The sequence below is a fragment of the Podarcis filfolensis genome (assembly GCF_964270895.1).
Source record: "Podarcis filfolensis genome assembly, chromosome: 1".
Classification (NCBI taxonomy): domain Eukaryota; kingdom Metazoa; phylum Chordata; class Lepidosauria; order Squamata; family Lacertidae; genus Podarcis; species Podarcis filfolensis.
The window spans coordinates 24,580,514-24,607,527 of NC_139604.1; the positions used below are offsets into that span (position 1 = coordinate 24,580,514).

The 27,014-nt window shown below is 42.3% G+C and overlaps 2 protein-coding genes across 3 annotated transcripts in view; one reads left to right on the forward strand and one right to left on the reverse strand.

Moving 5' to 3' along the window:
* The window catches only part of ITGA4 (integrin subunit alpha 4), a 55,409-nt gene extending 41,493 nt beyond the window's left edge, over positions 1–13,916 (forward strand). The window contains exons 18-28 of the mRNA XM_083627809.1: positions 1,878–2,028; positions 2,265–2,363; positions 3,924–4,003; positions 4,371–4,460; positions 6,399–6,489; positions 7,761–7,868; positions 8,709–8,828; positions 11,391–11,510; positions 11,820–11,918; positions 12,329–12,448; positions 13,619–13,916. Coding sequence (XP_083483935.1) covers positions 1,878–2,028; positions 2,265–2,363; positions 3,924–4,003; positions 4,371–4,460; positions 6,399–6,489; positions 7,761–7,868; positions 8,709–8,828; positions 11,391–11,510; positions 11,820–11,918; positions 12,329–12,448; positions 13,619–13,726 — 1,186 coding nt within the window. The 3' untranslated portion in view covers positions 13,727–13,916. The remainder of the gene's footprint in view (positions 1–1,877; positions 2,029–2,264; positions 2,364–3,923; positions 4,004–4,370; positions 4,461–6,398; positions 6,490–7,760; positions 7,869–8,708; positions 8,829–11,390; positions 11,511–11,819; positions 11,919–12,328; positions 12,449–13,618) is intronic.
* A 1,052-nt stretch (positions 13,917–14,968) lies between these two features.
* CERKL (CERK like autophagy regulator) overlaps positions 14,969–27,014 on the reverse strand; it is a 43,131-nt gene continuing 31,085 nt past the window's right edge. Inside the window, exons 7-14 of one of the 2 annotated variants that reach the window (XR_014551933.1) lie at positions 23,958–24,135; positions 23,336–23,395; positions 22,835–22,860; positions 22,650–22,758; positions 19,916–20,012; positions 18,396–18,568; positions 16,226–16,517; positions 14,969–15,169 (exon numbers count right to left, since the gene is read on the reverse strand). Coding sequence is in view for 1 of the 2 variants with exons in the window: in XM_083630116.1 (XP_083486242.1) it covers positions 16,436–16,517; positions 18,396–18,568; positions 19,916–20,012; positions 22,650–22,758; positions 22,835–22,860; positions 23,336–23,395; positions 23,958–24,135 (725 nt within the window). In the remaining variant the exon portion in view is untranslated. Of the gene's footprint in view, positions 15,170–15,213; positions 16,518–18,395; positions 18,569–19,915; positions 20,013–22,649; positions 22,759–22,834; positions 22,861–23,335; positions 23,396–23,957; positions 24,136–27,014 lie in introns of those variants that run through there. The other variant, XM_083630116.1, reaches the window with a different exon arrangement.

A 27,014-nucleotide genomic window follows, 5' to 3' on the forward strand; every position in this document is an offset into this window, starting at 1 on the left:
CGGTGCTGGTGCTGGCTCACCAGAGCAGCTTCGTCATGCTGGCCACGTGACCCGGAAGTGTCTCCGGACAGCGCTGGCCCCCGGCCTCTTAAGTGAGATGGGCGCACAACCCTAGAGTCTGGCAAGACTGGCCTGTATGGGCAGGGGTACCTTTACCTTTACCTTTAAGCACAGACACACCTAGCCATGTGCTTTTTTTTTTTTTAAGTGGAAATACAAAGAGCAAGCAAATAAGGCTAACAATATGAGACAGAGCAATTCCAATCAACACAAAAGCTACAACAGGGATATTGTGTGTGTGTGTGTGTGTGTGTGTGTGTGTGTGTGTAAAAGCACTTGCTAGGTCATCTAGGCTTGCCAAGTGGTAAGGACAATCATGCCCCACACCCCCTTAATCAGACAGGGAATAGTAAAATGCCCACCACCAGGTCATAGGACAACAGAGTCCATAAAGATGTCTATTTTGCTACACATTTGTATGTGATAGAATGGTGCTTCCCCTTTGGTAGGAAGATGCAGATGACCAAGGTCCTTCAAGAAGACATTACCTTAGGAGAGCTGGCCATTTTTATCCTGCCATCCTTCCTTCCAAGGAGCGAAAAATGGCATGTATGGTTGTCCACCCATCCACTGAAGCAAACTTTATGCCCCAACAGCCCTGTGAGATAGGTCAGGGTGAGAGATGGTGCCAAGTCCAGCGGGCTTCATCAGATCTCTTTGGTCCTTCTTTGTGTAAAATTCTGTGGTAATTTTTTTGTCACCACTTGGCAAAATGACATAAGCCCTGCCCAGGTGTTAGCTGTTCACGTCCAAGGGACAACTGCCTGGCCAGGTGTCCTGATTGTGTGAAAGCCCCTACGTGTGGTAAGGAGCTGATCAGTTGGGCTTTCTTGACAGACAACACTGCAGTGACACGCAGCTGTTGAAAAGAGGACATGACATTGGAGAACGGGGCTAAATGTGTGGAGGGAGAACCATATGATGGCAGGGAGAACCAGCAAAAGTGATCAAATCCCATTTTTGTACAGGGCAGTGCTTTCTGAACCCACAGGCCAAAACATCCTGAAGTAGTCTTGTGTAGCAGATTTATTTGGGAAGAGTTGGTTTACTCTCCTAGGAGAAAATAGCAGTTTCTCCAGTGGAGTTATTTCCCAGCTGTCAGCTTATAATAGCAGAAAGGGACCTTGTGATCCTCCAGATGATGCTAGACTCCAACTCCCAGCCTTCCCAGCCAGCATGGCCAAAGGTCAAGGGTGTCAGCTTCGCCTTTGAGCCAGTGCCACCGACTGGGCCCAACCACTTCAGCCCCGACTGGGCCAGGCGAGCTGGGGTAGCACTTCCAGAGACCTTCTTCTGCAGGAACAGGTCTAAGTGCTGTGGACTCACAACTCAGAGCTGTGAGCACCAAACTCACTTCCAGAAGACAGCCGTGCACAGCAGAGTATAGCAGAGCATAAATCACTCGGACGACAGCGCTGAAGAATATCTTCTTTTATTCACTACAGCTACTGTACTATGCAAACTATATACAAATGGAGGCGCTGGACTGCACTGAGTGTTACAGCTGCTTTCTGCAGCGACCTTATCTACACAGAGATAACACTCAGTCTCCCCCTTTGAAGTGAGGCTGGAGCGGAATAAGTACTGGAGCACAATCTGCCCCCTCCTCTCTAGAAAATCAGCAGATTCTTGCAATGGGAGGGGTGAAATCTCCTCAAAGCGTTGATGGGAGTTGGGATCCCAGCGACATCTGGGCAGGGACACAGGCTTCATGTGTATGGCTTGGCACTTTAGAGGAAAGCCTGAGCTTGTACAAGCCTCTTGTACTTGAGTAACATTTGAAGTTAAGTCAAAAGCAATATTTTCATTTCCAACAGGCCTCATGAAAAGAAGCCCTACCTTGTGGTGGGAAGTACGAGAGTACTGATGTTGAATGTTACCTTGTACAATGCTGGCGATGATGCCTATACAACTGCCCTCCATATCCAGCTCCCCAAAGGGCTTTATTTCACCAAAATTCTACAGCAGGTAAGAAAGGAGGGGGTCAGTTTTCATCAGAAAAATAATACACACACCCAGCACCAGTCTCTATCCAGACTTGAGCGACCAATGGCTTCTTTCTACAAAAATGTAATGATACCCCATTGCAGCTCTCCATTACCTTGTTACGTTGATCTCTCAGAACATGGTATTTTTTTTTAATATGTACTTTTGCAAACATCCATATTCCTTTGTCAGCTGCTTCTTGTACATTCTTACCACAGGAGGAAGCCCAAATACATTGTGAAGTGTCAGAAACAGAAAGTCATGCGGTGAGACTTGACTGCAGTGTGGGGCATTTATATGTAGATCACCTGTCAAAGGTAAAATTAAATATCAACTTTTTAAATATATTTATATATATTACTTTCTTTGGCATCATTTACATTGGGGTGGGGAACTTATGACCCTCCAGATGAAGTTGGTCTAAAACTCCCATTATATCCTGACTGGCCATGCTGACTGCAGCAGATAGGAGTCCAAAACATCTGGAGAGCCACAGGTTCCCCACTCCTAACTTACACCAAAGAACACACCTTGTGTCCTATGGCAATTGAATAGACTCATGCATGTGTTTTTCTTAACTGCCCTTTTGATGATTAACAAACAGCCTTGCAGTTAGGATCTGTGTCAGCACATATTTGAAAATAGAATCATAGACATGGAAGGGACCACTGGGATCATCCAACCCCCTGTGATGCAGGAATATTTTGCCCAACGTGAGGCTTGAACTCACAGCCCTGAGATTAAGAGTCTCCTGCTCTACCATCTGAGCTATCCCAGAGCTCACACCTCTCTGGAAACAGAGTTCTTTGGAGAACTAAAAACTGTAGACAAGCTGGCAATGTCAAAATGAAGCATTCATGGGTGACAAGCATGGCAGTCAATAGGATTCTGCCAGCATATGTAGTACTTTGGGGATTGTTTGCCAGGGAGATTCTTAAACTATTTTGGCCTGAGGGCTTCACTCACCCTTGCCCAAACCTCTCCCAGGGCCAAGTGCCAGTGGTGGCTGTGATCAGAAGTGGGGGGCGGCCACTCCACAACACACTCTTGAAGACACACCACATGTTACACACTCAGCTCACACACATTACATAGACATGCACACACAGAGATGTGTGGACAGGCACAAAGCCTCCCCTAGCATTTGAACAGTATTGTGCACATCAGCAGAACAGAAGTGGAGTTTTCCTCCTCCTCACGTTCCTAGGCTGGGTAGAGAAGTTTAAAACAGTAGCCACAATGTTGTCCCCTCACCCAGCCCAATTTGCCATCAGCAGCAGTGCTGAACAAAGCACCTCCCGCTTCTCAGTGCTGTCACTCAGAGTCGATTGGAGTGTTCTGATGTTTCCAGAGAGCTTGGCCATCACCAGCACTTGGGAAACAGCTGAACAAATCATTTCTCTAAGTGCCCCCATCCTTTTTCAGTAGCAGCAGGAAGAGGAGAGGCATTCAGCACTGCTGCCAGTGGTGAAATGGGTGCTGGTGGTGGGGCAGTAAAAACAGAAGCAAGGAAACCCTCTGCAGGCCAGTTCTGGTCCAAAATGTGGTAGCTTACCACTCCTGGTTTAATGTGTGTTGTGTACTTGATCAAATAGGTATTTGGAATGGATGAGCCACAAAAATGCAGCTTGCCTGGACAGCAAGTCAGACTGAAGATAGCAATTATTCTAAGCACACTTACTAGGAAACGAATTCAGTAGTACCCATTTCCCAGTGGGTGCATTGAAGACTGGGCTGATGATTAAATGAGTTACAAAGGCAGCATGCAGTTCAAACACCAATAATATAATTTCTACTGATATTACTAATATCGTATGCTTGCTGATAGAATACAGATGCATTCGTTTAAACCCTAAAGCATTTCATTTACTCCACAGATGGATTTCAGTTTTGGGTTGGATGCAAGCTCACTTAGCAGGGCAGGAGATGACCTCAGCATCAGCATTAACGCAACCTGGTAAGTGCTGTTTGCTACAGATTGCCCTTTTAGACTGATATTGTCTCTGCATTTGAATGACAGAACCGGGAATTATACAAGGAGTTGCTGAAGCATGGAAAGTATATATTACATAATGTGCAAAAGTCCTAACAGAAACCAAATAAAACCTGTTTTTAGTAGTTTGGTTGCAAAAATAAGACTTTAGTTAAATTGCAGTGGAAATGTGCTTAACTCTTTCACTCAGACCAATAGGACTTCTTGGGTTGGCTCCTGCTCTCTCTTAGTGATACTAAGTGTGCAGTTCAGAAAACTTTATCTAACCAAATCTGATCTTGTGTGTTGTGCATGTGTTGTGATACACTGTAATCTTTGTTTCCTCCCGCAGTGAAAATGAACTGGGCACTGACATATTGTTGGATAACAGCCTAATTTTAACATTGCCTCAGAAGCATGAGGTTGAGCTGAGTGTTCATGGGTAAGCTAATGAATGTTCAAGTGTGTATCTAGAGCTGATAATGAACTGCTGCAATCAGGGTTTTGAGGAAGACAGCATGAACCCTTTCTAGAGTCCAGCAGGTTTTTGGATAAGGTGGTTTAAACCACCTTCATATTTGTGGGAGCAAAATATGAATCCCTGTGGCCCATGTGTGAGGGCTGAATAACAAAATGATTGGCTGGGTGCCTGGATTCATAATGTGGGGCTCAATTGACTCTTCAGCAGGAGAGAGTCCCAATGGGACAAAGTCAAGCAGCACAGTGAAGCCTAAGGAGTGTAGGCTGTTAAACCTTTGGCATAACCCATTTAGTCTACTTGCAAAGTGCTCCTCTATTTCTACCTCTCTTGCAATGAGCAAACCACACAGTGTTAAGTAAGTTTAAAAATGCTTTACTTATAGATTCAAAGGTCTTGTTCGTGAACTGATCTAAGCAGAAGCAAGGAGAACATGGGCAGAATACCCTTGGGTAGAAAATGCAGAAATATGGTTTCAAACATGTATTCTAAGCTTGGAACAAAGCTTTGCCATATCTGCCTTCGTCAGTTACATGGCAGGGAGACAGAAGGGACAAGAAGAGGCTTCGCTTCCTCTCTCATCAGAGAACAGGGAGCATGACTTAACTTGAGTCCATGAACCCCTTCATGTACTGAGTCTTAACCCTTCATGTGCTAACTAGTTCTTATGCATAGTTCTGTTTGACTTCCATCTCCCACATCATTTCCATGCCTTTAGGATTTCACTGTCAATGTTTCTGCAATCTTGTTACCTTTTCATGGCTTAGAAACTCTCAGGAGAGCTTAGAACATTGAGCTATTTGGGAGATGGGTTACTCTTAACAAACAAGGGCAGATATGGGTGACGGAATGCAGTTGAAACAAGAAGCCTCTGTAAGTAAAGAGGGACCAGAGGGTTTCTGAAAGGGAAGAGAGACTGGATGGTAGAACATCCAGAACGGCCCCACTTCAGTCACTGGCATCTCCAGGTAGGGCAGGAAAAGAATTCTCTTTGAAATCCTAGAGAGGCACCACCATCCAGTGTAGAGAATGGCGGCTTACCCCCTTTCCCGTGTGGGGCGGAAGTTGCGCCCCTTGCATTCTGTGGCCATCCATGCTAGCCAGGGCACATGTGTCCAGCTGGCAATTTAGAGGATTTCCCTGGCTGCAGAGTGGGCTTGCCTGCCAAAAAACTAAGTTTAAACGGGCCAGTCAGAGCCCCCCTCAATTGGTCAGTGCCTCACTGGCTGAGCGGGATTGCCTCCTTGCCTGCCCAGTCAGCAAGCAGTGCATAAACACCAGCTGTGCCTGACTCCCTCAGCACAGTTGGCAGAAGAGCCTGCCATCCTAGAGTTGGAGACCCTGTTATACTTGCCTCTTGCAGGCAGCTAAAGGTAAAGGGACCCCTGACCGTTAGGTCCAGTCGTGGCCGACTCTGGGGTTGCGGTGCTCATCTCGCTTTATTGGCCGAGGGAGCTGGTGTACAGCTTCCGGGTCATGTGGCCAGCATGACTAAGCTGCTTTTGGTGAACCAGAGCAGCGCACAGAAATGCCGTTTACCTTCCCGCCGGAGTGGTACCTATTTATCTACTTGCACTTTGACGTGATTTCGAACTGCTAGGTTGGCAGGAGCAGGGACTGAGCAATGGGAGCTCACCCCCTCGAGGGGATTCGAACTGCCAACCTTCTGATAGGCAAGTCCTAGGCTCTCTGGTTTAACCCACAGCGCCACCCACGTCCCTATTGCAGGCAGCTACTATAACTAGAATTAGGCTGCCTGTGAGCTGACTTCCATTTTGATGACCTGGGATTCCAGATGTGTAGCAAATGGTACTTAAGGAAGCTAATTGACAATGGATGCACTGGTAATGATTTCATCAAGATTTATTTTCAATCATTTCTTTTGGGAAACTCTTTTTGTAGATCTGTATCTCCATCATCATTTGTTTATGGACCCAGTGAGGAAAATTCACCAGTTACCTGCATAAAGGAGACGATAAACTTCACTTTCCATGTAAGATATTTCTTACAGACACATTTTCTGTTCTAGGCGCTTTTGAAAAGTGAATTAAATGAAATTTATCACTTCATGGGGAGCGGGGGGCTTTTCCTTGTAGGTTAAGCTGATTTCAATAAAGCTAGACACTCTCTGAGCCAGTAAGACTATACCTGCAGTGCCTCTTTCAATTATATCTCCTTGGACTATTCTTGGAACACAATTCCTTCAATAGTTCCCCAGATGAAAAATTAACTGTTCTGTCAAAGTTGCTTTCTAAGGTTAAGTAATAAAAACATGCAGTTTTGCCATTATTCCAGTTACAAATATGATGGTTGAAAAGGCCACATTTGCACTGAGCAAAACACAGAAGAATTCTGCAGGGGGGGAGCTTAAAAGGGGTGTGTGGACTCCTTTATAGCCCCAGAATAATTTAATTCTGAGATAGCGAGAAAAATAGAATGTATATTGTGATGAGATGGGTTATAGGCCCTGCACCATGAGAGGGAAAGGAGGCAAGCAAACCAGCCAAAGCTCTTCCTGCTCACTACTGCCACTAAGTGGATCTCTGCTCACCCCCTCCCACCTCGCCCTCTGGATTCCTTCCCTAAACAGCTCTTTAACCCTTTGGATTTTTAACAGACCCAACCTTAACTTCCTACACCTAGCAGAGTGGTATGACGCATTAAGCGTGAGGTGCATTAATAATTATTGAATTTTGTGCCACCCTTCTTCCCAAAGGTCACTTCTGAAAAGGTTGCTTCCTGGTTTACAGGGGCAAACATTGTCCACAAGGCCTCAATGGAGACATTAAAGAATTTAATGTAGCTGTGTTGTGATAGTAGTGTGTCCATTGCCCCTCCTAATTTTTCTCCTTCCAAAAAGAAGTCCAGAGCAGTAGGTACAGAATGCTGACGGGCTGTTGTAGGAGGGAGGAAAACTGGGAGTGGCGGGGAGGAGAGACACACAGAGTAGCTAGAATCTTGAACAGCACTTTCAAACAGCAACATTTTGTCGCAGGCCGCTACTCCTACTTGTATAATCTCTGATCATCATTTCTACTTCAAATTTACCTCATTTCTGGAAGTCTTATGATGACTCACCTCCTTTAAAAATGATTTGAAATGTAAGATATATAAGCCTTTTAATATAAAACCTGGGTACGTGAACATCTTTCAAACTTTTGTGTTTCAGAGAGCAAAAATAGCAGGTATTATGTAAGTTAAGAGTCTGGTTTGATTTCCAGTTTCAGATGAGATTCTACCATAATTGTGTTCTTTACTCCTTAGGTCAGCAATCCGGGACTAAGTATGGCTCCTGGTGTAAGCCTGGTGATACAGATACCCAATTCTTTTGTTCCTAGAGAAATCAAGTTGTTTAATATTCTGGATGTCCAGGTATGCCTGGTTTACTCTATGTATGGCAAGTAGGAAGGTTGTATCAAAGCAGTGAAATACTGAGAAGTTTGCAGCTGTGTAACCAGTAGGGATTGGGCTGCTGTGTCACACAAGACACTTTTCATGTCAGCTGTACAGGTGCAAAGATCTGCATGTGTCAGACATCCTGAGTCATCCAGCTGTGTCCATCCACTTTGTGTCCTTTCCATAGCCATAAAACACAGCTTGGCAAATAGTTGTTTAAAATCCCACCAGTAAGGACTGAAAATTCTCCTCCAGCTGCCTCATCCGTATTAGCTGCGGTGGCACAGAGCCCACATATCAGCAAGTTTGGCCCTACATTTATTTGCAAACCCACCCACCCTCCCTTCAGCATAGTTTGAGGGAAAGATGGGGCAAATTTAGCCATGGATAAAGGTTATACGCCGGACTCATTCTCTCTTTCTCTCTCTCTTCCCAAAGCTATCTGTATTAAAACTTATGCTTTAGTTGAGATTCTACCATTGCAGAGGGTTGGACTGGATGACCCTCTGGGTCCCTTCCAACCCTACAATTCCATGATTCTATTATTTAAAGGACTATTAAAAACAATGTGGTTTACTCCAATGAGTTCAGTAGGGTTTATGAGCAGACAGGGTTAGGATTGCAGCTTAAATGTGTTTAAAGAGTAAAGGTGTGCACAAGGGGCAGTAATTCAACTCAGAGAAGGCCTATTGGAATAAATGAATATGTTGGTCATGTCCATTAATGTCAGTGAGTCTACTCTTGAGTAGGACTAGTGTGGAATAGCACCCAAGGTTCAGAAACTACAATCTAATTTTGCTTTTGTTCCTTTTTTAGACAACTGATGGAAACTGTACATACAAGAAGTATATAAGAGACTGCACTCTGCCGGAGACAAATGGAAATATATTGCAAGATCTCATTACATTCTTTACAAAGCTTGATAAGAGAGGGCTGGTAATTTCTTGACTTTATTCAATGTTGTTAGAGAGATGGGTTTGAATCCAGAATGTCCATGAGCAGAATCCATTTATGGGATTCTACCAATGGAAGAGGAAGACATTGTCTCTTGCATCCCTGTAGCCCCTTTAAAGCTGTTGTAGAAGATTTGTGGAAAGGGCTGCAGACGGGAGGGGGAATTGGTGAAAATAATTTCCCACCTTGTTCCTCCTTTCCTGGATCTCAGTCCCTTGTATTTGCAGGAGGGGACACTCTGGATCCAACCCACTATGACTTCCTATTCCACACTTTTATATTGCATGTTCATATTAATTAGATGAGCAGATTTTGGTATCAGAAAACTGGGTTTGATCATGTATGGAAGAAAGAGGTGTTTGTTGGAAGACTGAGGTACATAATAGTTAAAATGGTAAACTTTGGACATAAAAAAAGCAAAGGATAAGAAAAGATGGTGCTTATGCTTCAGTAGCTTCAGATGGGGAATGTAAGCCATGAAAATAATTAACAAAATGAGAACAAGAGCCTCTTTTTGAAGCATTTTAAAATCAATTAAGGATTGAAATCAAGATTTCTCAAAATATCGCAAGTTGGTCATACATGTAATTAATGCTTTCAAAGTGGTGAGAGCCAGATAAAGAGTTTACTCAGACCCTGTAAATGGTATAATGGAACTGTAGAATATTGAACTTCCTAACTTCCTAACTTCCTAACTTCCTTTTGTGATGCGGGTAGCACTGTGGTCTAAACCTCAGAGCCAAGGGCTTGCTGATCAGAAGGTCGGCGGTTCGAATCCCCGTGACAGGGTGAGCTCCCATTGTTCGGTCCCAGCTCCTGCCCACCTAGCAGTTCAAAAGCATGTCAAAGTGCAAGTTGATAAATAGGTACTGCTCCAGCGGGAAGATAAACGGCATTTCCGTGCACTGCTCTGGTTCACCAAAAGTGGCCATACTTGCCACATGACCCGGAAACTGTCTGCAGACAAACGGTGGCTCCCTCAGCCTATAGAGCGAGATGAGCGCCACAACCCCAGAGTCATCCACGACTGGACCTAATGGTCAGGGGTACCTTTTTACCTTTAACCTTTTGTGACAGCCTTTTTTTTTTAAAGGAAGGTGTAATCAACACATAAACAAGTTTTAAAAATCCTTGGTTGCTGATTTCTGCAATTTTTTTTTATTTTTATTTTTGCATTTAAGTGGTTTTTAAAGCTGCAGGCCTGCCAGCCACTTTGGCTATATAAATATACTGAAAAACCCAGTCATATTTAGGGCTTTAGTAACTGCCATGTAGGGACTTGCCATAATATCTAAAATCATGTTGCTGTCCATATGTTCCCTGTTTATCCTCTAAAATGAACAACCCTCCAGCTATCTGCAGTAGCTGGCAATGGCAGGAAGGCAGGTCTATGTCTCTCTTGACAATAGTCCTTAAAATGCTGTAGCAAGGGAGTCTGGGTAGTCCTGGCTCATCAGCTGCCTGTCTGGAAACCCCCCTGTATGGCTATGCTGTTTCCAATCCCTGCATCCACAAGTTAACAGTACCCATGCTTTTAGCTTCCTCAGTGAATGTGATGGATCTGGTTCCCACCTCTGGTGCAAAGCAAAGGAAGCACTCAAACTCCATGTAGCCAAGTTTCCCTACATGGCCAAACAGTAAATGCAATGTATCTACCATAAATGGATTGGCATTTGCAATATTCATTAAACTGGTATTTCAAAATTAAGCTAACACTGGGGCATCCATATCTGAGGCACTTTTGGCATAGCCCCTGGTGCTTCAGAAATGTTTTGTGAGAAAGATCAGAAAGTTGGTATCTAAATCAGCCCAACTATGGTTAAGAAATCACACTTGCACACTGCCTCTTCTTCCATGCATAAGTTCCCCACTTCTCCCCTTTAAGGAGGTATAATCAGAATATGTAAACCAACTTTTACAACTTTGATTGCAAACTTTGCTTCAAAGCTAACCATGGTTAGCTCCAGGGAATGGGGAGAGGAATGTGTGTTGTATTCAGTCTCCAAACCACGATTTTAGGAGATGGAGAACCTTATGTGTGGATGAGGCCTTCATCAGAAGTTTACCAAAACACTGAAATCCCTGGGAAGGAGGAAAGCTTAGTGGTAGATCATCTGCTGTGCAAGCAGAAGGTCTCATGTTCAACCCCATCACCATCAGATAGGACCAGGAGAAAATCCATCTTTGTGGGGATAGATAAAAATGACAAAACCACATTTGTGGATGCATCTAAAAAAGCTATATTCTAGCAAGCTAGCAAGAGAAATAGTGCGGAAAGATTTAGAACAATGAACAGCATTACTGGTAGCCTTTTATGAGAAATAGCATAAGCAGGCAAGTCCTTGCTGAAACTTTTCCAAGCAAACTCCAAAGTAACAGAAGCAGAAGGAATTATAGCCTATCTCCAAATGTCTCTGAAACTGTGACAATCGCTCAGAGAAACTTGTTAACCCTTGCATAAGGCTGGTCAGTCTAAATGTTTTTTAAAAAATTAATAGCTGTGTATAAGTTGCATCTCATACAATTTTTCTCTTTCTTCTGAAGTACTGTATGAAAGATGACTTGCTCTGTTTGCAAATATTTTGCAATTTTGGAAACATGGAAAACGGGAAAGAAGCAACTGTTCACGTTCAGCTGGAAGCAACTCCTTCAGTGTTGAATATGGTAAATATTTTCATCTTTGAATAATCGTAATTAAATGCATGTACCCAAGGGTCAGAAGCCTCACAAAGAGCAAAATCCATTAATGGTTTTGTGCTTATAAGACTCACTAATTTCAGTGGCAGGGACTAAAGCATGTACTTAATTTCTTCCTCCCTCCCGCTCAAATCCATGGGACTTGAAAAGGGCTTAACATTGCCTGCATGGCCTAAGTGGGTTCCTGAGCCTATATTTATAAACTCAATTTAACATTTCATAGTGTCTTTTGCGTGTTCCCTCCAAGTGGTATAAACCTATCTTTTAAAAAAACAGGATGCGGCTTCTGCACTTACATTTGAAGTAAAAGCGAGTGTTTCAGCAGATCAGAATCCTAAAGTCATTGAACTGCACAAGGACAAGCAAACTACCTATGTAAGTATTTTTAAACAGCATTTTATTGGGGAAGCAATATTTAGGCCAGTCGCATGCGAGCTTCATTCAGGTGGTCCATGATGTGTCTGTAAAAATACAATCAAAAACCACACAGCTGTTGCTACAACAGGCACAAAAATGGTTAAGCGATCCGCCAAACCCTTAGCTGTTTTCAGCTGGAAAAAAGTTCATCTGCTTGTGCTGATGGAAGTGCACCACGGTGTTTCTTCTTTTTGTGCTCCTCCTAGCTGCTGTTCCTCCTCTGGTCACTGCTGTGGATACAAAACCTGACTGTCTAATTTATACACCCTGAAGGATACAAGCCATATAAGTTTGTGTGTATGAGAAACCTGGTACAGTCTCTATAGAATCCTTGATGGTTAAATGCTGGATGTTCCTTATTTGTGCAGGTCATTCTGGAGGGACTTCATAACCAAAACCCAAAAGCTAGTGTAACAATGTTGCTCATTGGACTGGGTTCACTAGTTGGAATTGCTTTGCTTTTGATTCTTGCATATATTTTATGGAAGGTAAGTACTGCAGATTTAATTCATACATCTATTTGCTTTTTGGACTGTTTCCCCCCCCCCCTAGATCTCATCACAATGGAAGAGTCACCCTTGCTTCCCCACGGCCCACAAATTTATTCTAAAGTGCAGCTTTTATATTCATTTTTTAAAAGTTCTTTTTTTCATCGGAGGGAGGCTTTGGTCATTACATGGGTTGAGGAATGACAAGTTTTTCTTCCCTGGAAAAGTTCCCACTTTTATTTCTAAAACAGTCATTGGTAAGTTATCACATTTGCAGACCCAGCCTTTTAGGGTAAAGTTAGGTAAAAAAGCTTTTAACTCATTTCTATCTTACCAAATAATGGCCTTTGATGCATGATAGACATTCTGCAGTTTACAGTGCCATTTGTGTTGGCACTGTTGTGATTATTTATTGGCAACTGCTGAAGAGAATGCTTTCTGGAAACTGATAGTTTTCTGAACAGCCACCCCAAAATTTTCCTTTTTGTTTAAATCATGTGGCCCCTCCAGCTGTTGTTGGACTCTACATCCCATTAGCCACAGTCAGTGGGAGTTGCAGTCCAGGAACATCTGGGTAGGGCACGCATTAGTTACAGTGTTAGAAACTGAGATATGAAAGCTAAGAGCTAAATGGCACCTTAAGCCTAGGTTATGGGCGCAACAACGGAATGTCTAGGCACACTTTTTTATAAGAATACAAAGCTGAAAATGAATGAACTGCAGCAAAAATATGTTCATTTTTCACATGGTCTACTCTAGTCCTTCCCCTGCCCACCCCCCTAATATTCTTAAGAGGGTCTCTTCTCCAGTCTTCACAGAGTAGCTGGAAGTGGAGAGGCAGAAAAAGGTCCTTTCCTTTCGCTCTGCAGTTTTAATCTGAAATCTTAGGTGCAGTACTGCACCCAGAGCTCAGAAACTGCTTGCATTAATGAAATTCCCTGTTGCAAAATGTAGCTAGAGCAATGGGAGTTTTGAACACTGATTAGTTAGCTCAGCTTTGGAAGAGGACTCTGCTTACACAGACAATTGCAGTGATCAGGGCTGCTTTAATTCAGTGGCGGGGGCTCTGTCCACACAGATAAGCGGAGATACTACTGTATAGTAGAATTGTAAATTTTATTTTTTAGTTGCCAACATCATCTTCATAGGTTCTGAAATTGTGTCTTCTAGGTTGGTTTCTTTACAAGAAAATATAAACTTCTTCCTCAAGAACAGAATGGAAGGGAAAGCTGGAGCTTTATAAACAGCAAACAAGAGGACACCAGTCACAATGATTAAAAGTTTTTCTACATAGTACATGGATATGTATTTTTTTAATCGAAGGCACCGTTTGCAAGAATTGACATGTCATAAATCCTTGCCATAGATATATCCAAGTGAAAAGAAAGATTTCACCTTTCTCAGCTTCCTACAATACAAATCGTAGGATGTCTGAAGAAAAATGGCAAATATAAGTGAGACCACCAAAGATGAAGAAAAACCAGCGAAAACACTATGAAAGAGCTACTACTTGCTAAAACGAATTTTGGCCATTTGAATCATACTTGAATTAAGAGTGCATAGCTCCACTGCCCAGGGATTCAGCTGAATATATAAAAAGGAACAACATTATGAACAGGCTTGGGATGCAGCAACCAACAGTTCCTTTTTATCTGATTAAAAACGCAAACCCTTTTTTCCTATCTACATCAGAGCTTAAGTTATCTAATGTACATCTGCATGAAAGAGGCCCTACTAAATTAATGAATTTGGTCATCTGTACAATCAGTGTATGGACTTTGTCTTTCCCGTATTATCGTGGACTTTTAGGGCTACAAACAAATAGGGCATTTTTCCAGGGCAAACCTGGACCCAAGACGCAACATGAGCACAGCTGTTTCACCCTCCTCTACACCCCAACATGTGCATGTAAAATTGATATTTGTGCTACAACACAGCATCTACTTTCTGAAGGTGACAGTGGTTTAGGAGTACAGTGGTACCTCGGGTTACTTAATTCGTTCCGGAGGTCCATTCTTAACCTGAAACTGTTCTTAACCTGAAGCACCACTTTAGCTAATGGGGCCTCCTGCTGCTGCTGCACCGCCGCCGCACGATTTCTGTTCTCATCCTGAAGCAAAGTTCTTAACCCGAGGTACTATTTCTGGGTTAGCGGAGTCTGTAACCTGAAGCGCATGTAACCTGAAGCGTATGTAACCCGAGGTACCACTGTAAATCCAAGCCCTGGGCCCTTTCCCTGGTGATGGTGGATGAGATTCAGCACAGGATTTTGAGATGGCCCTGTCCCCAAACTCCCTCATTTCAGGGTTTCTGCTGGCTAACAGGAGAGGTTTCCATCTCTCCAGCATTTCAGAAGCTTGGATAGGTCTGCCCCTTATGAAACTCAAGACTGCAGGATCCTTAGCGAATAGGAGTTTCCATTCACAAGATAGCTGCCCCAACACCTATGCGGAGCTCACCTTCTGTGAACTGAAGCTGTGTGTGTTCATGGAACAAAACCATCAGAACCAGGAATCTATGATATATATTTTTTTAATGTGCAGTCTTTAGATTCCAGTTTGCCAGATATATTTTTTTGTAGATATATCCAATCAGAGCATCCAAATTAAAATTATGTTGAAGTAATTCTTCTCCCACTGACTTCTTTGATCAGGGAAATGTAGCAGTCATATTCCTTCCATTCTATTTATTTTGTTTAAGAGCAGGTTTATATAAGGAAGTCTGAAATTATATTTCAGGAAGTCTGAAATTATATTTAGAGCAGGTTTTGTTGTTCAATATATTTTAATTATCATCTTTTAAAATAGGGTTTGAGACAGAGGTGAAACACTGCACTTTAACCCCCAAATCATTGTGCTGTCACAAAGTATACCTCAAAGTTTAAAACAGCATTAAACACTCTGAAACATAGCACAAAAGTGACCTGGATCTACATTTTTTACCAATTCAATGACGCACAAATATTTAGAAAGTTGTCATAATTTAACTTACAAACAAGGATAAAAGTGTCGTTATGAAAATAACAATAAAAGTTTGCATACAAATAAGATCTGATACCATGTCAGTTCAAAATGCTCTGCCAGTTAAAAATAACTAAATCCACATATCAATTGTAACTGCTCAGAGTCCAACTTCAATAAATTCACTTTTTTGTATTTGAAGTATTTGTCAAATTATTCCAGAATACTTAGGAGGAGTAGGAATTACACTAAAAATTAGTTTTGTTGTCTCGCCCCCACCTTGAAGATTACCAGTGCAATCATATTCAATAAGAAGAAAATCCTACTGTATTCAGGTGGATTTACTCTCAGGTAAGCATGTACAGGAATGCAGCCAAAAGGTACAAGTACAGTTATGCTATAACATGTTTACTCAACTGTAATTGGCTCTCACAGGGCCACAATCCAAAATTAAGCATTTTTCTTAATTATTTGCATTAGGGAGGGACTGAAGATGGCAAAAAGTTTAAGAGTCTTCTTAAATGTTTAATGGAACGGACTTTTTCCAGCAATACTGAAATGTGCAGAATGGTTTGCAGAACTGAAACAATGGAAGTCATAAAAAGTAATGGGAAAAGCTAGACTCACTGAGTAATGCATGGGAGCTTGGGTGAAGAATGCTACCCTGCCTAAAGTGTGCTTAGATGGAGAGGCTTAAATGTTCTGCCTACTGCCGCTTTGAAAGAAGCAGAAAAACAGCCACAGAACCCAATTTCCAGGGCCTCTCTCTTCTGGTGAAGGGCACACACAAACCCACATACTCCCACACCTTCCTTACCTCTGTAGCATATCCCTGCAGCCCCTCTCCTTATTCTCTGAAAAATGTCAATCAAGTATATAAAAATCATTCAGTTTTCCTGCAGAAATAAGTATGCGTTGGGGATTTGCCTCATCCAAGCTTGTGTTTCAATCTGCATCAGTCATATCCTATACAACTGAGTTGTTCGATTTAGCAGCAAAATCCATAATTTCTCTTCCTAGATTGTTTCTATAGACAGCTGCATGATCCTTTTGGATTATCCACTGCATCAACACTCTTACCATATAGATTAATTAATCGGGGATGTACCCTGGTAATAGGAAGAAAACAGGAAATCCATTACTTCTCTGCAGTATTGCTATGGCATTTTATCTGAGCACAGATTTACACACAGGATAAACTACAGAAAATTTAAAAATCCTCTTCCTATTACAATCTAAACATTTCTCATAAAGTTACTTTCCTAGATTATGTGGGTCTGCCTTAGTGCCTGGGATATTTGTGTATGGAATTAATATGAATGGGTCATTCATGCAGCAAGCAAGCTCGGTAAAACTGAATTGACTCTGAACTATGTAGCATCAATTCAGACAGACTTCAAAATCTCTGTCCTTGAAATTTCACTTGTCCTTCATGAGAAGTAAACCAATGCTATCAGCTAGAACTGAACTACAGCATGAATCTCATACTGGTTTCAATGGCCTGCTGAAGGTTTTGCTATGCAATCACAACAGGCACAAGAACAGAATGCAGCAAGGAAGTAAAATCCATCTGCAATTTTGTGACATTTTCTGGCCTACAGGGCTATGTGATTTGCTTAAATGTAAAGGGACCCCTGACCATTAGGTCCAGTTGTGACCGACTCTGGGGTTGCGGCGCTCATCTCGCTTTATTGGCTGAGGGAGCCGGTGTACAGCTTCCGGGTCATGTGGCCAGCATGACTAAGCCGCTTCTGGCGAACCAGAGCAGTGCACAGAAACGCCATTTACCTTCCCGCCAGAGCGGTACCTATTTATCTACTTGCACTTTGACGTGCTTTCAAACTGCTAGGTTGGCAGGAGCAGGGACCGAGCAACGGGAGCTCATCCCGTCGCGGGGATTCGAACCACTGACCTTCTGATCGGCAAGTCCTAGGCTCTGTGGTTTAACCCACAGCGCCACCCGCGTCCCTGTGATTTGCTTAGATATGGCCTAAAGCATTTATTAAAGAGAACAATGTATCATAAAATGATGTTGAAATGTGTCACTCAGCACTAAACTCTAGGCACACATTTCTAATGTGCATAATAAGGGATTGGTATAATGTTAAGTCTGCACTGCCCAATTTTGTCACACTGGATACGGGCCTAACATCCACAGAACAGAGTCTGTACCCTACAAAAATTCACATGTGGTCTATCAACAATGGCAACATACAGGTGCGAGCTGTGTGATTCAACTTCTATTTATTGTGCAAGCTCTCCCCATCCCATGTATGGTTCTAGATAAAGGCGGCAGAGGAAACGGCGCTGAGCAGGGTTCAGCCAGCAGCATCAGGTTGGAGTCAGAAGCAAAGACCCCAGCCAAGGATCCCAATATTACCAATGTCCCAGGAAGAAGGTAAAAGTACTTTGCTTAATGGAATACAGTGGTACCTCGGTTTAAGAGCAGTCCTGTTTACGAATGATTTGGTTTAAGAATTCCCCAAAACTGGAAATAGTGTCCCGGTTTGTGAACTTTACCTCAGTCTAAGAATGGAATCTGAACAGTGGAAGGGCACCGGCGGCAGGAGGCCTCATTAGGGAAAGAGCGCCTCGGTTTAAGAATAGTTTTGGTTTAAGAACGGACTTCCAGAAAGGATTAAGTTCGCAAACCGAGGTACCACTGTAGTAGCTAAAGAAAGACTCATGCAGAAGCACAGTGTGGAATTCCAGTATTGCATTCTGTGTGTGCACCTGCAGAGCTACAATAGCATCAGGACTGTACAGAAAATGTAGCAAAAATGCAGGGATTAAGCAAAAAACTCAACATGGTTTTTGATAAACTTGCCAATTCTCTAGTTCAGAGTCTTGAACTATAGCATACCAAACTTTAAAAAGCAGGGGAACAGCCAGCATTGATTAATGGACCACTTAGTGCTTACAACAATCAATCATCAATCAATCAATCAATCAATCAATCAATTGCATATCACTACACTTCACCCTACCGGACACAAACTTCCGATGGCCATTCCATTAACTCCCCATCTATATTCCATGGGTAGTTCTTTTCTTCAGGATCTATGGAATTCAAGTTGTCTCTAGTGATGCGTTCCTTTCTAGTTCTTGATTGGACTTTTACCTCTTCAACAATGAAAGCTTCAACAAATGGAAAACTGAACTAACACACAAAAACAGAAGATACAATTTTGTAAATATAACAGGACATTCCCCCTCCCCTTATAGGATTGGTGTTACCTTATGCTTTCATTTCATTAAAGAAAAAAGATGGAGTAATAATCTCAAATGACTCCATAGAGTTTAGCTGCATCTCCGTTAACATGTAGTTTTAAAACCAAAAGAACCAAGAAAGCCTGCGTTCCCCCTGCTCTCATGTTTCCTGCCACCGATAACTCCTAAAAAAAGACTTGTTTTATCCACTTCAATAAGATGAAGGAAAGCTCCTTCTTTTCCTTTGGATTTATGGCAGCAATGCATCACACTAAGCCCCACATTGCAGTTCACTTTATCAGCCAGAAGTTGTGCCCAAAGACAATGAACCTTAGCGTGGCCTTAACCTGGAGACTCAACACACTGGTCATTAATTTAGAATAATACTTCATTCCCTGTAACTCTTGAATCCCCTGCTTTCCAAATCTTGGGGTTGGGCAGGGCGAAACCTGTGGTCTTTCGGATGGCATTGGGCTACAACTCTCATCATCCCAAACCATTTACCATGCTGGCTAAGGTTGCTGAGAACCCCCCAAAAAACATATGGATTCCCAACCCAATTTAATGTGATGTTCTTCATTGCTGAGCACTACAGAATGAATCTGGATAAGCTCCTTCCCCAAGACTCCAGATCTACTGAACTGGATGAGTGCTATGTGTGTGTTTGTGTGTGTAGATATGCACACTTGTATGCACTCTCAAACATGTACATTGAAGCTTTGTGGATAAACTGTGGTGTTTGATACTGGGTTGCCTGCTGCTTGTGTATGTTGTCCACCTGTGCTCTGCATATTGGTGAAACTACAAAAAAAAAAAAATCCTACCCACAAAACGTAGGGTCTCCACTTGCCCTTAATCTGAGTGAAGTCTCTGTTTAAACACAATAGTGTTTCTGGTTTACCCCCCCCTCCTTTTTAAAATCAGTTTAGCAGCTTTACACTCTAGTAACTCCTGTATATAAGAACCATATATAACTAAACCACAACAGATGGGTGGAAATAGGCTAATCGGTATTAGTCTGATTGGTGATTTTCAAAAATCAGATAAAAGTGGGCTAATCTACTCTGACAGGAGGTTAAGTCTCCTTACCAAGGCACTACTATCTCCTGGAGCATTTACCTCCCATCTTAAAGTTTTGTCTGCTTCATCATGTTATGTTTTAGATACTCTTTTTTTGGGGGGGGGAGTGATGTATTGTGCACATTTCCATCTTCTGTGCCCTCTGTTGGGCACAGCGATTAAAGAAATCTAATCAAAATGAGTTTGGGTTGCAGCGGTAATAAGAGTAAACCTTTACCTGGTTTTTCACACTAGCATATCTTTTCAGGTGCTTAACAAACTCCGGACGAGAAGTGTTCCACACAACAATAAGAGCCATGCTTCCATCATTCAATCTAAAAATGGCATAGTTCAGTAAAGTATGGAATTAACACAATTATCTTTGATCTCATTGTTGACTTATTCAGAATCATCTATTTTTATTATCAGCGAGGTTACGGGTTATACTTATATTCAGAATTAAATAATAACTAACAATTTTTTAAATAATGGAACTACTTCATTGGCTCCATTACTTCTACCATGCCAATATTTTAAAACACGGGTGTCAAACACAAGGCCCGCGGGCCGAATCCGGCCCGCCAGACCTCGTCATGTGGCCCGCGTAGCCGGCGGCGGCCGCCAGCCTTCACCTTTTATTCTCGTTTTTTTTTCTACAGTGTGTCGCTCTCTTTCCCCCCTTCTCCTCATTCCTATTGGCTCGGCTCCTGGAAGCTGGACGACCAATGGCCGCGCTCAGAGGAGTCTCGCGGGGAAGCGGAGGTGCGGGGGCCCACGTGACTCGCATGCCGGCAGCCGGCTGAGCGAGCGCGTTAGGTACGGAAGCCGGGAGCCAAGATGGAGGAGTACGCGCGTGAGCCTTGGTGAGGAGCCGCATTTCCGCCTCCCGCTTCTCCCGGGAGAGACCAAAAGCGGGACGGAGGGGTGGCAGGTTTGGTCCTTAGCAGTCAGGGCTGGCAGACCTGCTTAGCCTTCCTTTTTTCGGGACCAGCAGCGGGCAAGTGACCTTGGGGAGCCGCGAGTGGGTCAGCCGCCGCCGCCGCCTGACCGGTTGCAGGGGCTGGGGAAGCCTCTCTTGGCCAGGGCGGTGGGGAGCGCCTTGCTTCTGCCTTGGCCAGCTCCCTTGCGGGTGGATGAAGTACCCGATCCCAATGGATCCGAGAGACGCGGGGTGGGCTGAAGTTCCCTGTGCCTGTCAAAATGGGCAGGTTCATTTTGTCCTTTGGCGAAACGCAATTGCAGAAAGGAGGCCATCTTTTTGCTAAATTGGAAGCTCCTCGGAGTGCCCTTTTAATCTCCCATTTAGCAACTCGGATTTACATGGCCATAACTGGCTATAAGTGAAGGTGCTCTGCAGGTCCATGGGGGCAATACTGGCCAGTTTCTCATTCGTCCTTCACCTATGTTTCCAATTTGCTGAGGCTTTGTAGGAAATTGCTGGACTGATACCACCAGTGCATTATGTGTATTCTTCAGCAACATGGTGCATGCTCAGGTTACACTTAAAAGCGGGTTGGTTTAAGAGATGCTGAGTGTACACTTTTGCTTTATAAGATTAAAAACACATTGTAGGACTATGCAAACAAAAAATATAATACTGCAGAACAGTGGTATCACCTTGCCAGCACTTTATGGAAGAGGTTGCTAGATCCACTGTACATGGGTTGGGGTGGGGAGATAATAAAGAGTGGACACATAGTCCTACAGATACAACTGGCCCTTTGAGGGTGACCAAACTGCTGATGCGGCCCCCGATGAATTTGAGTTTGACACCCCTGTTTTAAAATTAAAATGCTCAGTCCAAGCACCTCTACAGTGCTGATTGTCTTTCCTTATCTCTCATTTGGGGCAGCCTTTAGTAATTGACCTGTTGTGATTCGCTTTGATAACAAAACACCCTTCTGGTAAAATCAGAGGTGGGAACACTCTTCAGTTCTGTAAACATAATGTTAACCAATAGTTTCTGTTCTAAACTTGGGAGTCTCCTGTATCCGTACAATTTTGTATGTTAAAATACCATTCCAACTATATTTCTACATGACCCTTTTTACTTTGTTACTAAATCCAATGCCTGCCACAAATTCAGCCTGGGCAAAACAGACACTCTACCCAAAATGAAAGGTAGGAGGCACTACAAGAAAGGAAAAGGAAACACATGCTGGATCAATTACTCAACTGTATGTACAGTGGGAGTGCAATCATATGCAAGTCAGTCCCACTGATGGCATAAGATGCTGATGTTGTAACATGTAGTGGCAGCTACTAGCAAGTCAAACCCTTAAGGGCTTCAATTTACGTGACCTGAAGGAAATGCAGTAATTTTGTGGATTGTGGCAAGGGTCCTACATTGGCCACATTGGGGAACACTAAAGAGACTGATGAGGACCCAAAGAGTTAATTCTCACAACCAGAGTTTGATATCTACCCTGAGATTGTGAGCTCCGATAGAAAGTCTTAAAATTGCTTGTCTTCTGCACCATAAAAATCTTAAAAGTTTTGCAAATACTGCAGTCAAACTATGTCAAAGAAGCTCCGATAATAAGATCTGACTGATTTACTGTCATGATGACGTTATTGTAGTAACAAATACTGAAAACTGCAAAGAAAGAAAAGTATTGAAACAATCGATCAGTCAGATCTAAAGAACTAGTTTTCCTATCAACAAGCTCCAGGGAGATTATTACTTGATGACTACCACTTAAGTCAGACTTGTAAACTAATTTAATCACTGTAATTATCCAATGATTATTTCTAGGTGGGTGACCTCAGCTGCCTGCTCCTAAAACTGATTACAATTCCTGAGATTAGGGAGTCAATGGTAGTCCAACTCAACTATCTTCATCCCCCCCCCATGAACCTCAGAGGGTCTAGACTGTTCATGACACAAGCACACATTCTTGGGAAAGCCAAGGCATTAGAATAAGTTGTCAGAATTTAGAGACATTACTCTAATTCTGTAAATCCTTACTGACCTGGTATTAGGTGCCAAGCCTCTTGGTGCCATTGAGCAGAGGCAAGGGATTGCCATAATGCTCACGTTCAGGAAGTGACCCTGGATTCTGCGCCAGTGATCCCTGCTGTCTAAATATAACACCACACCGTATTACTTCGAGTAAAACCTAATTCTCCTGCTAAGTGATTAAACTTGGAAACTTACCAGATTTAAGTCTCTTTTGCTGCTTTCTAAAAATAAACGCATCAGATAAAATAATTAACGGGCACGGAACGATGTGGAACAAAAAATAAAAACAAGCACAACATGTTTGTGATTTAATTGAAGATTGAACACTCAGCTAGGAAATGCAAATTATTGTTTGAAAGAAAAGTGGGGTTTCATTTTGATCTTAAGCACATTATTTCTAAAACAACAGGAATTCTGATTAAAGCTTTTGGGGCAGAGGGTGCTGGTGACAGCTCTGAACTACTTATAATAAAACCGGAAACAATAATATCTAAGTGCATGGTTAATCATTTTCTTTAAGAAAACAGGATCCGCAATACAATGGTCCCAATCCAACTAATGCTTGTCACATTTAAATTGCATTGAAATCAAACAGTGCTTACATTCATTACAACTTAGCTGAAGTTGGGTTGCAACTGTTATGGAATAAAGTTTGGAATATACAGACTTGCGGTTGTTTGTCTGAGTCTTACTTACTTATCCTCCCCCTGAGCATCTTGCTCCAAAGGTAGAAATGATAATTCACAATATTCTGGTCTAAGGACAGAACAAGATATACGGTAAGTTATTATATCTCATCTTATGTTTATTAGGTGTGCACACAACAAGGTTTAAACAATTACAATTTTTTCTTCACGTTACTATGCTGTAAGGTTTACAATGCAGTCCTATACATATCTATGTCACAGTAAATCCCACTGGTTTTGGAGAACTGAATTTGGAGAGGTTTACTGACACGGAGCTGGGTATGATTGCAACCCAACACTAGTTATTAGTCTAGATCAGGAGTACCTAATTTGTGTCCCTCCAGATATTGTGGGATGACAATTTCAGCCATCCCTGACCATCAGCCATGCTGGCTGGGGCTGATGGAAAACGACCCAACCACAGCTGGAAGGCCACTGGTCAGCCACCCCTGGTCATTATTATCTGTATAATATCTACTGATGCTACCCAACTACAATCATTAAACTTTTGCAAACTGGTAATAATATGAAATCATGTGTTTTGGTCCAAATGGTACAACTCTTTTTTTTAAAAAAAAAACAAAACTAAAAACTAACACAAACATAATTTTAAAAAACCAAATTCATCGTACTTCAGACTTGCCAGTGTCTTGAGCACAGCAAAATCTTTTCGCTGACTTGATGGCATCCAACGATGTTTTTCAGCCAAAGCCAGAGCCCTTGATCCAAACCCAAACATTGATGAAAATCCAAAGCGAAGTAGCTTGGTTGGACTACTGAAAGTACACACGTCCACTGACTGTACATGCCCTGAAATGGTACCATACACATATTATTTCATTTTTCCTCAACTTTCATCACAGGGCTCAAGGTGGCCCACAACCGCATGAAAGTCCTCAGTATTTATCAATTTTAAAAGGCAATTAAAATATCTGCAAAGTCAGGACCCCTATATCTTTTCTGTCAATATTAAATTCCTAGATGAATGAAAATGTTCTGTTTTCTAACTCCAGAAAGTCACTCCAATTAACCCAGTCAAGGTGGAAAATCTGTAACCTTCAGCTATAAAGTAGACAGTTTACTTAGAATTCAGGTAAAACAGCACAAATACAAAGCAAACATGTGAACATAACATAATAAACAAAGAGCACATTGATTAAAATGTGCCTTTATTACACTGAGTTGTCTTTCCCCTTGCAAATAAACATAGCATATTTTGAGCAAAACCTGTACTGATTGCAGGCATTTCTACCCTATCTTTCAAACATATTTCTGATTACTCCCATACCCACTGTTTCCCAATAAAGTGACAGTCTTATGTATAAGCCAGTAAGAAATTTCTTTTCCTAGTTAAATGTTTACCCACCAATTATTCCTGGAACAGACTTTGGCACAAGGCATACAGAATGTGAGCATGAATCTGGAATACTCTGTGATTTCAGACTCTAAATTAAGAGATAGAGAATCAGAGAACTGTAGAGTTGGAAGGGACCATGCAAGTCATCTAGTCCAAACCCTACAACGCAGGATTTTTTAGCCCAAAGTGGGGCTCAAACCCACGACCCTGAGATTAAGAGTGAGACTGCCTCCAATGCCCTCCTAGCAAGATTAGCACCTGCTACACCCTTTCACAAGAGGATGAGAAACAATAGAACAGTAGTAAGAAATGGGGGCAGGCAGAACACACAAAATAAGAGCATTCCTTAAGAGTCCTTTGTTTTTTTGTTTTTTTTTATTAAATATTTATTGGTATTTTCGAAAAACACACAACAAACAAAAACAAAAAGTAAACAAAATAAAAACAACACAAAAAAGCATATTCGAAACTAAACAGAAAAATAGAAAAAACACATACAGTTTCTGATACTTATTTTCCTCAACCTTGTTTCTCAGACCTCCTCACACCTCCCCTTCTTGTATTCCAATTTAAATTGTCAATTCAGCAAGTCCTTAACTTATTTCTTCATCTTAACTTAAACATTTATTCTAACATACTGTTATTTTACTTTACTTCTTTTTTCCATTTCCTCCATTTATTTTTAACAGCCTTATTTTCACTTAATTTAAAAAAAAAGAGAAAAAAAACCAATTTCACCTTATTAAAATTACACATCAATACTTATACCTCATTAATTTATTCTTAAACCTTTTTCCTAAGGTCGACCAAAATTTCCCTTCCACGGTTTACCCAATTTCCTTACCACTAACAAAATATAAAACAAACAAAGCAATGCAAATTATCCTTATGTACCCTTTGGATTCCCAACCTCCACCCATCCTTCTCCCGGTTCCAGTCCCCAACCAATATCCATCAGTCTTTATATTATTTATTTAGCCTGGAGATCTCAGGTCCGAGGCCCTTATGTCTCTCTCAGTTCCTTTCTGCCGGTCTCTTTGATAGACCTTGATGTTAAGCCCCAGGTCTCGGAGGGGCTCCGGCCCAACAGAATCGGTATTGCTTCTAGCCAGTCCTCCATACTTAAAAGCAGAAGCAAAGCCTATGGGGTATTCCAACTCTTGTTTCAAATTTCTTTCAAATCCAAATGTCCCCACAGCTCCAGCTTCCACCTTCAACAAATTTATAATCCTCAGGTCTTCAGATCTCCTCAAAAGAGGATCTCTCCATTTTCCAAACTCCCAATCAAACCAGGCTTTCCGCATCCAGTTTTTATTGTCCTTTTTTATCATCATGTCAGGCCTCATATTGTAGCTCTCCTTTGACTCCTGCAAACCTCCATCTCCTCCTTCGTTTTCTTCAAAAAGAACATATTGCTCCATCGTGTCTACGCTTTCGGTTTCATTTATTTGTTCAGTTGAATAGGCTTCCTGCTTCAAATCCTTATCAGACTCCAAGCTGTTGTTTACTGTCCAGTGTAATAGCGATACCTCTGTAGACAAAGCATCGTACTCATCTTGTAAGTTTCCCAAGAGAACAAGTGCTCTGTCCAATTCTGCTTGGAATTTAGACACTCCAGCCATTTTTGTAATGTAGTATCCTTGTTACCCCTCTAGGGGGATTTAATTCCTTGATCTTCCTTTCAGCTCAAAAACCAAAAGTCCAGTTATTTTGTATCAACCTTATTTTCAACAAGTTATCCCGAATAAACCAGCAAAAACAGCAGAAACAATGTTCTCTTTTTCCAGCTGACAACTAGCTGACTAGCAGCTCACTTGACAGCTGTCAAAATCTTCCATGCAACAGGCTTTCTCATCGGACGTTCCCGGGTCTAGGGGGGGGGGGTGTAGTTTCAGCTCCCAAAATTCTTTTTATCCTCCAGAATATCTTCTTATAATGTCCAGACCGTGAGGTCAGGATCTTTTGTTAAAAAAGCAAGAAACAGATTCTCTCGACCTTAGCTGCCCAGTCCTTTGCTTTAAGTTGTTTACAAAGAGGGGGGGGTGGACTTCCTTTTTAGCCCCTTCCCGCTCGTTCCAAATCCAAGATAAGAAATTTTTTAAAGTTCCAATCTCCGTATTACTCACGGGTTGATGTTTTAGAATCCAATCAATCTTAGAAGAAGTTGGCGCTCTCTGTCAATGGCTTGCGGCTTCACTCCGTAGACGAGGGAGTACTCTCAGCACCACGCCTTACCCTGCCTCCGTTCCGAAGCCTTTAAAAAGGCTCCGTCGCGGATTGGGGGGGCGCAAATGGTGCCCGCCGAGTCTCTATGTTCACAGGCATCCGCGCC